The 13,578-nt window shown below is 46.5% G+C and overlaps 1 protein-coding gene across 3 annotated transcripts in view; it reads left to right on the forward strand.

Annotated features, from left to right (window-relative positions):
• The window catches only part of RASAL1 (RAS protein activator like 1), a 155,687-nt gene that overhangs the window by 117,637 nt on the left and 24,472 nt on the right, over positions 1-13,578 (forward strand). For all 3 annotated transcript variants that reach the window (XM_029619602.1, XM_029619601.1, XM_029619603.1), the window contains 3 exons: positions 3,563-3,627; positions 4,257-4,369; positions 8,800-8,992. In XM_029619602.1, coding sequence (XP_029475462.1) covers positions 3,563-3,627; positions 4,257-4,369; positions 8,800-8,992 — 371 coding nt within the window. The remainder of the gene's footprint in view (positions 1-3,562; positions 3,628-4,256; positions 4,370-8,799; positions 8,993-13,578) is intronic.

A 13,578-nucleotide genomic window follows, 5' to 3' on the forward strand; every position in this document is an offset into this window, starting at 1 on the left:
GGTCAAAGAAACATGCGGTGAATGTGGGGGAAGGGGGCAAAGGATGATTGAGGGGTTTGGAGATGATGTGGGTTTTGTGGGGGAAGAGAGAGAGTGAGGGGATGAAAGTCATGGAGTGTGAGTGAGGGGAATAAGAGGGACTGTAAGGTGTGAGGGAGCAAGTGATCAGCTCTCCTCAGACTGCTCCTCCCCGCTCTTTTGAATGCCAGGCCCTCCTCCACCCTGTCTCAGGAGGCTGCGGAGAACCAGCAGCGCATGTCCGTCTACTCCCCAAGCCAGAGGAGAGCCAGATGATTCCGGCTCAAAGAGGAGGCCTATGCCTTATTGGCCAAGAATGGAGAGGAGGAGAGTCGCTGGATAGGTTAATATTTTGGGGAAGGGGAATTAGTGACCATAAGTGCAGGGAAGCCCTAGGACAAACAGGTATTGGGAGTGAGACTTGGGGGCACTGGGACCAGTGGGTGGGGAAGAGATGGGAGCACTGGAGGAATCATGAGAGCTGTGAGGGGGGCTTGGGATGGAGAACCAGGATTACCAGGGCAGAGAAGAGAAGGAGGAGGATAGAGAGAAAGGATCCCATTCTCTCTACCCTTCTTTTTCCTCTCCATTTACAGCCCGGTCAGGGTTCAAACCCTCCCCCAAGTTGTCCTTCACCCAAGTGCCTCTTGAGCTCTGGTGGGCAAAGAATGGCTGGGGGTGGAGATGGAAAGGAAGGATCACTGGGAAAAGAAGGAGGAAGTGTGAGAGTGTGTGTGCATATATGGGTGTGAGAGTGTGTGTGCATATATGGGTATGAGAGTGCCTGTGCATTTAGGAGCGAGAGAGTTCACCTGGCCCTGGTCCCACTCTCGTCACTTCACCTCCCCCCACCACAGTTCCACTTCCTTTTTGTCTACAAATTAAGCTCTGGTTTTATCCCATTGCATCCATGGACTTTCCTTAAAGAAGCTGTAAGAACAAGTCCGCAGATACAAAGAGGTAAACCAGGGCTGGCTGAGCCGCCCTCCCTTTAAGGTAAGGAACTGTCTGATCACCTTAACTTTGGAGGTGGAAGTAAGTGATCATGCTTCTTACCAAATAAGAGGGAGCTTTTCTCTTAAAACCTGAGACAGGCAACTCAGCAAGGGATGCTTGGTTACGCACTTCAGTTTATTTTATCCAGTCGCGGATCAGAAATGTTCGCAGTAACAAGGCTGTGTATTTCTCCTTCAAAATGGAATGAGTAATGCCCTTCATGGGGAGGATAAGTGCAGAGATAGAGCCTGAGGTGTTGGTAGTGGGGTGGGGAAGGACTGAAGACGTAAGATCCCTCATACGGTCCCCTCGGAAGACACGTCGTGATGAAAGGGTGCCTCTTCCGGCTCCGTCAGGACATCCCTCTCTCCAGCATGACCCTCGGCCACACAGTCAGCTGAGTGGTGGTATTCCTATTCCATTAGACGTGAGCCCCATGGACTCGCACCTAGTGGCGCCACTGGCTAGAGCTTAATTCCTTACGAAAAACAATGGCATAGAAGCAGGACTAGATCAGCCTGACCTGCTGAAAGGGAGCCAGTTAGCGGCCCTAACCTTCCCTAACCCAAGCCAATCTGTTTCCAGCGTTTAATCCTTTTTGGTCCAGACCCTCACAGGCCACAATTCACGTGCATGACAATAGCTCCGTTCACCACTCTCTATTTGCTCTGTCACAGATCTCATTGTCACACAGTGAGATATTTTGTGGTATATTCCACGCTGACTGGGGCAAAAAGGCTGGGCTATGAGTTTACCATCGCACATTTTACGTTCCTTTGTTCACCTCTCGAGTTTCTCTTCAGACTTGGAGGGCAGTGGGTTTTGGAGCGCACCCTTCCTGTGGAACCTGGTCATTCTCTGAAGCCGTACTCACGGCCTGGGTCCCCATATACTCCGCTGCGTGCATTCTTGCCCTGACCACACTGCTGTGAGACAGGCTGCTCTGTGCTGCTTAGGAACCCGGAATTCACTTCTTGAGTTCCTAAGAGCACGGTAGGCTCTGGATGCCAACGAAAACAACTCTGAGAAAGAAGAGCTCAAGAAAGAGAGGCTAGGACTGTGAGAGAAGGGATCAAGCTTTGTGAAACCTATGTGAAGAAATAATTTCCATGAAAAAAGAAGTCACTGTTTGTTGTGACCTTTATGTAGGGAGAGGTTCAGCAAAGCGTGACTAAACTCTGATAGAATGGAGCCTGGTGAAAGATACCAGCTTAATAACAGGATGGATAGTCAATTATTTAAGGAGATGTTGCACAATTTCTTTTCTGCATTTTGCATTTCGTTGGCTGCATCTAAAATAAAACCCATCCCTTTTCCTCCTGGTATTCCTTCCATTTTGCTGTTCCAAATTGTGCTCAACTCCATTTCAGGTAGAGCTCCTGTTGCCCCCAAGGACATTTATGGTAATCTAATTTAATGACAGAAATTAGCAAGAAATAATAAGATGCAAAGAGGGTGTTTTTCAAAGCAGTGTGCACAGGTTAAAAAAAGCATCTTACCCTCATTAATTGGCTGTCTGAAAACTTCCCTTCATCAAAATGGCTTAAGTTCTACGCATTGTTCCATAACACGTGGACCTTTAGCCATAGAAAGAGGCATTCCCAGGGAAATGTTTATGTCAGGGGAGGGGGGAGTAATGTGCGTAGATTTTGTTCTCAAATCTGTGCGCTATTATCCATGAAGCAACCGCACAAACAGCAGGTTTCCAAGCAAAAGCCCACGCGGACTTTCTCTTCGAAAACTGGTGCAAAGCCTTCAAAGGAATACCTGTAGACTTTGTCTTGCCGTCGTCAGCTTGAAACGTTTACCTCATAAGGGATTCTTTGAGACCCTTCAGTACGGAAAGTGTTGTTGTTATAATGTTATATCAGACAACCCACAAATCCCAGAATTTCTTTATCCCAGTCTTATGAAATTTGGAAGTTGAAAGCCCAAATTGATGGCCTCAAGCATTCTAGGGGCAAATTTTCCTTGGGTAAATGCAAACGCCTCTGAAGATTGATACCCCCCCCCCCTCACACACACACACTCCTCCTGTGTGTTGGGAAAAGGGGGATGAGGTTAGGGAGGGCCCATTAAAGCATGCACGGCATTTTGTTATGCACCTGCAAAACACGTGAGGTAGGAAATAGCCGCTGCACCACCCCCACCGCCAGCTTTTCAAAAGGGCAACTCCCTGCGGAGTACCTGCTGACCCTCAGGGTACCCGCAGGAATGGAAAATGCCTTGCCAGTGTTTTTTCTGGGTGAGTTAAAAACCCTGCTTTACAAGGAGCTCTGGTGTTTCAGGATGGAGTTTATTTCACCCTAAGGGAGTTGCAGTTGTTTTGTGATATCATTCAGCTTTGTCTGCAATTTTGCGATTGGTTGGGAAATTAGTTTGTTATTGCTCCTGACTGACTTTGAATCGGATCCTGAGATGTTTCTCATGTTGAATCCATGCAATACGTACACATTGCATCATAAAGTAGATTTTATATAGGTCTGTCATGTAATGTTGACTTCTCCTTTTGTGGATTCTTTCTCATATTTATGATTTTTTTTTTCAGGTGATCCAAACACACTTTTCCGATCAAACTCCCTGGCCTCCAAATCCATGGAGCAGTTTATGAAGGTGAGCTGGATAGGGTCACGAGAACAGGGGCTGATTTAATTACGTGCCTGAGCTCGAGGCGAGTTACGTTCAGGTACTGTAGGTATTTTCAAAGCTTACAATCTTGAAGGTTCTTGCCCAAGGTCAGCAGCAGGATTTGAAGCCTGGCTTCCCTGGTTCTGACCTGGCTGCTCTAACCACAGAGCAAACTGTCCCATTGTAGCCTCTTTTTGGCTCAGATCAAGTATAAGATTTGAGTCACGAGCAGAGAGGACAGTCCCGACTTGGTCTTTTGGATGAGATTAAGAACCTATACAACATGGGGGAGGAAGGTTACTGCCCTTATCCCCTGACCCTCGCTGGGGAGATGAAGCTGTTTAGACCTTGGCTACACGAGGAGGATAAACCTCCCATTTAAAAATAAGAATGAATTGGAAGAGTGAATGAGAGAAAGGAAGGGCCGATGGCACCTAGGGTAGGCAGGAACTTCTCTCTCTTTCCCTGTTCTTCATTCTGCTATCCCTTCTTCCTTTCACCTTCCTTCTCGTGCTCTCTCTCTCCCTTTCTCCTTTTCCCTCCTCTTCTCTCTCTCTCATGCTCATACACAGCGTTTCCCAGGCTTCTGTCTACTTCTGACCTCTTCCCCTCAGGTTGTCGGCATGCCCTATCTGCACGGAGTCCTGAAGCCAGTGATAAATCGAATCTTTGAGGAGAAAAGATACATCGAGCTGGATCCCTGCAAGATCGACCTCAACCGCAGTAGGTGAGCTTTGGTTACTTCAGCTGCTCGTTTGCCCTGGAGCTGCTGCACCCAACGTTGTTATCTGTTAGGTACACCAAATCCAGCCCCAGTAGTTTTAAGTTAGAAACGCCAGCCTCATTATTAACCCCCTTCTCATATCAGGTAGCCAAACACTGTGCAATATGAAATGAATTCACTGTTGGTTTAAAGTGCTAAGTTAAAATGTGAAAAGGGCGCGGGAGCAATGATTTTGTAGATCTAAAACTAATCAGCTCAGAGAGTCCAGGATAAATGTTGAAACGGTTTGGAAAATTGTCAGGGGCTTTATATGATAGCCTCATCAATTAAGAAGCAGAGGACACAAATCCTAGGGATCTTAGAACGGTTTCTTTAGATCTAAAATATGCTGAATCTATGCTATATTTTGTATTCATTTGTGTAAGAGTATTATGAGCCCTATATATTCAATGCATCCTGAGAAACGTTACTTAGGTCTGTGCTTAGCTTTCTGAGTAACAAATGGGAAATGCTAAGAGGAATCAGGGCAGCTGACCAATTAGGGAGTGCAGTAATAACGGGAGATTTCAGTTCCCTCAATATTGACTGGGTAAATGTAACATCAGGACATGCTAGGAACATAAAGTTCCTAGATGGAATAAACCACTGCTTCATGGAACAATTAGTTCTGGACCCAACGAGAGAGGGAGCTATTTTAGATCTATCCTTAGTGGAACACAGGATTTGGTGACAGAGGTAATGGTGGTGGGGCCGCTTGGCAACAGTGATCATAACATGATCAAAACTGATAAAATGAGGAAAATAGTTAGGAAAAAACAGAAAGGTGCAGCTACAAAGGTTAAAAGTGTACAACAGGCATGGACATTGTTTAAAAATACAGTCTTAGAAGGGACATTCACGAAGTTGATGGTGGTAGTGACAGCGGCACTCAGGAGGGAAGGAATCCTAGTGCACCATTTCCTGGACGATTGGCTCATCAGAGCAAAGTCAGAAATGGAGTGTTGTCGTTCTGTTTGACGGGTCATGCGGCTCCTACATTCACTGGGCTAGGTGACAAACCTGGCGAAGAGTCACTTGGAGCCATCTCAGTCATTGTTTCGATTCCCGGGTCAAGAAAGTGTTTCTGACCAAGGAGAGGGTGGTCAAGTTTCAGGATCAGGTGCTCTGCCTTCTGCGACATTTGGTTCCCAGAGTCTGGGATTATTTACAGGTCCTGAGTTCTATGGTGTCTACGCTGGAGTTAGTTCCATGGGCCTTTGCTCACATGTGACCCCCTTCAAAGGGCCTTTTTTTTCCCATTGGAATACGCTTTCGGAGGACTTTCAGCTTCCTTTACCACTTCAGGAGGATGCCAGGTCCAGTCTCTCATGGTGGCTGTCTTATCCCAGTTTGAAAAAAGGGATAGACCTGGAAGTACCAGACTGGGTGGTGGTGATATGGACACCAGCCTCAAAGGCTGAGGGGTGATTTGTCAGGAGAAAACTGCCCAAGTGGTCACCAGAAGAGGCATCCTGGTCCATCAATTGATTGGAGACCAGAGCAGTTCTCAAAGCCTTTCTCGCCTTTCTCCGTCTAATTCAAGGATGGACAGTATGAGTGTTCTCGGACAATGTGAAAATGGTGGCATACATCAGTCATCAAGGCGGGACGAAGAGTCGACTGGTGGTGCAGGAGATGCAGGAACTGTTTGCTTGGGCGGAGAATCAGCTAGCAGCACTAGCAGCGTCGCACATGGCTGGAGAGGACAATTTGCAGGCGGACTTTCTCAGCAGGCAGCATCTGGATCCGGAGGAGTGGGAGTTGTCGGCGAAGGCCAGATGGGGCAGTCCGGAGTTGGACCTCATGGTGGTTCCAGGAAATGTGAAGATGGTTCGGTTTTTCAGTTGCAGGAGAGAAGTTGGCTCTGAGGGCATTGACGCCCTCGTCCAGCCGTGGCCAACAGAGCTGCTGCTATACGTGTTTCTCCCATGGCCTCTCATAGATTGAGTGTTGCATCATGTCAAACATCATAAGAACATAAGAACATCTGGGCAAGGTGATTCTGGTGGCAGCAGAGTGGCCTCACCAGCCGTGGTTTGCAGACCTGGTTCATCTCTCGGTGGACAATCATGTTTGATTGGCCCATCTGCCTGGATTGTTGCGGCAGGGACCCATTTTTTCAGACCAGGCAGATCACTTTTGTCTAGCAGCTTGGCTTTTGAAAGGCAACGTCTCCGCTTGAAGGGATACTCAGAACCTGTGATTACGACTTTGCTTCAGGCAAGGAGGCCTTCCAAGTCTTTGACTTATATCCGGATTTGGAGAGTATTCAAGTTGTGGTGTTTGCAGAATGAGCTGAAACCATTGAAGATGGATGTTCCTCAGGTTTTAAACTTTCTTACAAAGCAGATTAGCTAAGGAATTGGCCTATAATTCCATCTGGGTTCAGGTGGCTGCCTTAGGGTGTCTTCGACATAAGGTGAAGGGAAGACCGTTGGCATCTCATATGGATGTAGTGCGTTTCCTAAAGGGGGCAAAATATCTGCGTCCTCCAGTCCGGAAGATATGCCCATCTTGGAACCTTAATCTGATCCTTCGATTTCTGTGTCATCCTCCCTTTGAACCGATTAGAAGGGCTTCTTTGAAGGATCTATTTTAACTTAATCAGATAGTCGAACTACTGGCTTTTCCACATTTGTCAACAGATGTTTGTCTGACGAGGGAGCTTCATTTATTGAATGTGCGGCAAATCGTCTTGCGAATTTGTGAATAATGTAGAGTTAATGTTTCTCTAGGCAGTTTATTTACTTTAATTTCTGGGCCACAGTTTCCAGTGGGAGAGATTGCTGTTACTGTTTTGTTTTGTTTGTGTTTTTTTTTAGTGTGGTTATCATCTTGGCCTAGGTACAGGTCAATATTGAGGGACTGCAGGTGGCACACTAAGTTATGTACAGTGTCAGTAAAACTTTCTCTGTCACCATCTGCTGGCAAGGAGGCAAAACTTAGGAGTCTGGACTGATCTGTGATACAGGAACAAAAATTAGCAGGTAAGAACCAATTTTCCTTTAATTTCAGGGGAAATTGAAAAACATTTGTATGAAGAACTCTGGAGTTCTTTACCATTTCTGAGAAAGCAAAGTATTAATTCCCTGAATTTTGCAGGAGAGAAGAGTCATAGTCATTGAGTTTTATGCACTGGTCAGCTATCTTAACGTACATGGTAATGAACTAGATGATGGCAGAGAAAGATAAATTGGCCCTTCCAATTTGCCCAGTGGGTTTCCTCTCTAGTTGTCTACCTTTTTAATTATACTTGTAAATAGCACTTTTAAAGACCAAAGAAGAGTCATTCCCACTTCTTATTTTTAGAGGTTCTTTAGAGATAATTGACCTCCAAACCAATGTTGAGTGTGAGTAACGCTTGGCTTTTGTTGCTGCCAACATTTCAAAGTTTGTAGCCAAAAATGACCTTATCCTGGGTCGTCTGGGACCATGAATGCCAGCCTTTTTTCAACTCTTGCAAAAATGAGATGTTGGACTTTATTTATGGGTTTTTTTAAGTCATCCATTTCATAATTGCAACAAACACGCTATGATGACCTATTTTCTTGTGTAATTAAGCACATATTCTCCCAGCATCTTCAAGGTCATTCACCCTACAGCCTAAGGCCCAACAACACACTGAGGTGCATGTAACTGTATCCAATTTCATGTCACACACTGTCATGTCTTGCTGCTTAAATTTAAGACTGTCTGAATACAGTGTTGGCCCTTTAAGGAATCGTGGTGTTCAAGAATTTATGAGTGATTGTGCTTTCTGTCACAAGCTTTCCAGATGTGGAGGGCCCAGCCGTGTGCTGCCTGCTGTTGTCTCCTGGCTGAACTCTTCAGCAGATAGCTCCTTCCGCTGGCCTGTCAGTCTAGATCTATGAACGATGTTCCCAGTTGCTGTATTGGTGCATTGGTTTGGACCAGTCGTCTTTCAGGATTTTTGTAACTGCATGAAAGGCACTGTCCTGCCCCACAGGAATATGTTCCATAAGTTGCTAAGCAACACCATCTTGGGACTTCTTAAGAGCACTCCATTAACAGGCATGCAGTAACTCGTTAAGTTGTGATAAATTGTTCAGCAGAGGTTCTGCAGTTGCAAGTAGTTAATTCACTGCATCCTGTCCTTTCCTTGATGTTGGAAGAGTTCCAGATAAGCATGTATGTGAGAGGACTGTGTTCCTGTGCCCACTGATGAAGAGGCACGCAGGGAAACCAGACAGACCTGACTAAATCTTCCTAGATAATCTCATTGTTGAGTTAAATTGGTTTGCATTATTCACCTATAGCTAAATACAATTGAAGATGATCCCAGTTTACAGTTCTGCTTCTAAGTAACCCCCAAAGGCCCCATACTGTGCTAGGAGGGCTTTTGTTGACTCACCTTCTTGCTTATTGGCTTTCAGAAAGATCTCCTTTAAGGGCTCCTTGTCAGAGGATCATGTACGCGAGACCAGCCTGGAATCCCTGAAGGCGTACCTGAGTGACATCATGGAGGCCATTATTGGCTCTGTGGAGCAGTGTCCCCCAGTCATGCGCGTGGCCTTCAAGCAGCTCCACAAACGGGTGGAAGACCAGTTTCCGGAGCCAGCAAATGAGGTGGGGGAAAGATGAGGACGTGGAGAAGACCAGCAGACATTTAACACAGCATTGGTGGGATTCTGAGGAGAATTTTCCTAGGAGTTTAGTTGGGGAATTAAGTAGTTACCAATCAGGATTGTCCTGGGTGAAAAATGTACCACTTAGAGCGGCTAGAAGCGTGTGCAAGCTTTCACAACGCATTGACTTTTAAACGGATTATAACGGGCATTCCTAAGGGGGCATGGCAGTAAACACCACATATACAACTGCAGTTACAAATGTCCACACAGTGTTTTTCCCCTGTTCCACCATCTGCAGATAAAACAGATGCAAAGCATGAGGACCCTTTTGTGCCCTCATATCTTGTAGGCAATTTTCAAAGGGAGATTACTGCATTGTTTCCCTTTGAAATTGGCTATAAGGTCCACAGGTTCAAAAGTGCCCGCAAACATGAAAATACACATACTAGCCACAGTTATCAAAATATCAGCTTGTGTGTTTCTTCACTCTCTTTTATCCTCTTCTTCAGTCTCCTCTCTTTGTCTAAATATATACATTAGTTTTTATATTTTTACACTTGCTTTTTATTTTATTTATTTATTTTATTTAACAATTTTATATACCGACCTTCATAGTAGATTACCATATCGGATCGGTTTACAGTTTAACAGAGGGAAAAAACTAGAGTAACAAATTCACGTAAACAAAAGATAACCAAAGCAGGAATAAGTCAAAGTTACAATCAACAGGGGGCGGGAACTTGGAAGCTTGCAACAAGCTGGAAAGAAGAAAAGGCCAGTAAAGTAATTTTTGAATGCAAGGTATGCAACTTTTATTATGGCTACCTTTCTTCTACAATCTTTTTTCCTGTGTGGATGCTTAAGCTGTTCATGCAATACTTGCACTATCCATGCATCATTGCATTACTGGCATGAGGTGCTGATGAAGAGCAGCACAGCCACGCACTCCGATTCACTTAGATTTATAATGGTGAGAGAGGCAAGGTAAGATGAACTACCAAAAGCTTTAAAGACTAATATCGCTACAAGCAAAAGCCACATCCGACAGTTAAAAAAACCATTCTGGTCCACAAAATACTGCTCATGGTGATCATTTTTACCATGGTTAAATTTCTACTGCTTGGTGAATTTTGATGGTTCACCTGAGTTAGGAACCACAAAGAAAAGAAAAATAGTACTGTACACAGATACTATTCTGGTATCATTTTAAGAGGTCAGGGGAGAGAAGAGAGGAAACAAACTACTGGTTCTAACCTTGAAGTCCCAAGATACGATTACCACTTTTCATTTTTATGTGGAGGGATGGTGGCAGAAAAAGAAATACGGGTTAGATTTGAGCTGTGTATGGTTTGGTAGGGGAGTGGAAGAACTAAGCATTAGTGTAGCGTAAGGAAGGCCTACTGAGAATAAGTAAGAGTTAGTTTAGAGTCCCTGTAGCCTGGGTTGTTGTAGAGGGGTACAGATAAACTTCTTGGAATAAGTGAGATTCTGTACAGAGGTGCTGCCGGGCGTCCTCTAGCTTGGCATGGTCTTATTCACTTTATTGCAGGGTGTTACAGCACTCCATACAAGAACAGGGGTAGATTTTAAAAGAAGCACGCATGGCCTACACGTGCATGCGCTACCCGGCGCAGGCACGTGCATGTTATAAAATCCGCGCTGCCTTCCTCCGTTCCCTTCCCTCTAACCTAACCTTCCCACACCTTCCCCCCCCCCCCAGCCCTACTCTAACCCCCCCTGACTCTTGTCATACCTTTTGCACCTGCCTCTTGGCAGGCGCAAGTTGAGCGCGCCGGCAGCCTGCCAGCACGCAATCCTCCAACAGAGCGGCAATGGCCGCTGTGTCGGAGGCCTCTGCCCCCAGACCACTCCTTTTGTAAAGCCCCGGGACTTACACACGTCCCGGGGCTTTATGCGCGTCGACGGGCCTTTTTAAAATAGGCCCGGCACGCGCAGGACCAGTTACGCGCGTAAATCCTCTGGATATTTTGGCTCAATTCTGCCTGGTTCCAGAGTTAACTTGGCGTGCTTTTGGGAGCTGTTGGCACATGTGCCTCAGGGAAAGTGCATGAGTGCAGCAGTTACCCCATGGGCTGGTTTTGAAAAAATCCCCCCCCGGGCCGATATTTTCCTGCAGTCCGCCCCGAATGTAACGAATGCACATCCCTAATGGCTGCATTCTTTAGAATCTGGGACAGGAAGGATTTGGGTTAGGGACTCGGCTATGGGCTGGACAAAGGAGGGAACCAAAAGAAGGGGAAAACTCTTGCCTTTAGTAGTTTCCAATTTTTACCTTAATGTAAAAGTGTAAGTTAGAGGGTCATGCGTGAACTTGGCGCATCAGAAGAGGCACTAAATCAGGAGCGCAGGATTCCAGTTCCGGAGGCTGCAAATAAATCTGGGTTTCTGGCTGAGCAAGCTATGCAAATGAACCTGTAGCTCCTGATAATTTACTGTGGTTATCCTGAAAATCAGACCCGTCTGTGGCCCTCACAGACCGGAGTTGTGCAGCTGGGATATTCCTTTTAACGTCTCCCCTTTTGGTCTGGCTCTGCAGCTCAGTGCCAGCAGATTGTGGCCTCGGGGAGGGGCTCCATCAGGGCCCGTTGCACACGGGTGTACCGCTCGGGCCTGGGGAGGGAGGGGAGACGGCTGCTGCAAGCTCCTGCTGGCCAAAAGGGTGATACGGAGGGTGCACCTTAGAGGATGGGCCCCTCCAGCCCCACCACCTAAGCATGCTCTCTGGGTAGGGGGAGCAGCAGAGACTGCAGGGAAGAAAAGGCTAGAAAGACACAAAAAAAAAAAAATGCAACCAAGCCGAAAACAAACATTTTGCCTTTTGAAAGGAAATAAAGCTTTTCTCCTTCCTTTGGAAAGTCAGTCATCGTGATTGCAATATGAGCACTTCTATTTTGGGGAGGGATGAATCCTAGCAGCTGAGGGAGGTCTGCTGCTTCTTTTGATGAACTGTGCAATTACCTCCTTTTCATCTTTCTCGTCAATGAGCTTCACAGTCACTGAGCAAGCGAGGAAACTCTGAAATGCTCAGTGATCTTTCAGAGGCTAAAATTGGCACCAGCACACACACACACACACACACACACACACACACACACACACACACTACGACTTTGGCTGCGGGCCACCAGCGAGGACAGGGTACCAACATAATAGATCCCTTTCTTGTTATTAATTCTCTCAGCAAGGCTGCCTTTCATCCTTACAGATGCAGGACGAGCAATCTTGCCTTTCTGATCTGGATATCTAACCCCCCCCCCCCCCCCCCCACCAATCCTCCGTTGAGTCACAGGGCTACATGTTATCAGGCTAATTTTAAAAGGAACGCAAGCAGAGGGGTGCTGCGGTTTTAAATTGTGCTCGCAAGCACGCGCGTATCGTTTAAAGTTCCCCTCCCGTGTGTATTTCACCGAGGGCTTTAGCGGCTCTTACGTGCGTATGCAGGCAGACTTTAAAACGAGCTTGCGCTGGGGGGGGGAAACAGTTTCCAAGTAGTCCACCAGTTTGCCCAGTTCATATCGAGGTGTTCATCCTGCAGGCTCCCCGCTTGACCCCGAACCCTCAGGTTGTGCTAAAAGCCCTAAAATTTGAGATTACCAGACTTGTTCCTCATCAGGACCAACAGTAAAGTCACGCGGATAACAAGCCGACGCGCACCATACTCAGCTTTTTTAAAATGTGGACTTGCGTGCACAAGTCCCGGCCCCGCCCTGGAACACCCATTACCCACCCCTTTTTTTGCTCCCTTCTTCTTGACGCGCTCACCGGTATGTACGTGCGTGCTTTGCGGCTTCTTAAAATGCGCGTTGCCCGCATTCGGCCATTTTTGCGCGCGCAACGCTTTTAAAATCAACCCCTAGGGGAGCAATGTGCAAACATTTTTACACGGGTAAACGCGTTTTGATCATTGCAGGTAAAAGGTAGGTGCGCTGCCTGTACCATAGCGTATGTACTTTACCCATTGCATAACCAGGGACAAAGTTAGGTCGGGAGAACAAAAGTACACATGGAGATTTCAATTTCAACCTCAGTGTCTGCATTTTGGCACGCGCTTTGCCCCTGATCCCATACGGCGGTTCATGCATGCCCTATGACCTGGGAGATGAGGCTTTCCCTTTAAATAACCATAGAAGGGCTCTCCTCTTCGCCCCCACCCACCACCACCACCATCAGGAGTCCTTTCAAAGGTCTTCCTGAGAAAAGAAGAGGAGAAGAGCCACCTAAACTGGGGCCATCAGAAGTAGCTAACCAACCATAGACCCTGTGCTGCACAACTCATAAACTTGTAGATAGCAAACCATGGGTTGGAAGTCTCCCAAAAAGCAAATATTTTGGTGTGTTCATGACGCTTCATCGCTGACGTGAGTGTTGAGCTTTGTAATTAAATCTGCACTACCTGCTGGACAGAATGGATGGACCATTGACCATGTTACTGTGTTATTCGTGTGGTGTGCCTGGTTCTTTAGCTGTTCATCACCGGCCTCCATCTAGTCTGGACAGCTAGCAGGGGAAGGAAAGAAGTGAGCATTGGATTAGGTACTGTTTCCTGTTCTCCTTTTACTCAAG

Source organism: Rhinatrema bivittatum, chromosome 11 (genome assembly GCF_901001135.1).
Source record: "Rhinatrema bivittatum chromosome 11, aRhiBiv1.1, whole genome shotgun sequence".
In the NCBI taxonomy this organism is placed as follows: domain Eukaryota; kingdom Metazoa; phylum Chordata; class Amphibia; order Gymnophiona; family Rhinatrematidae; genus Rhinatrema; species Rhinatrema bivittatum.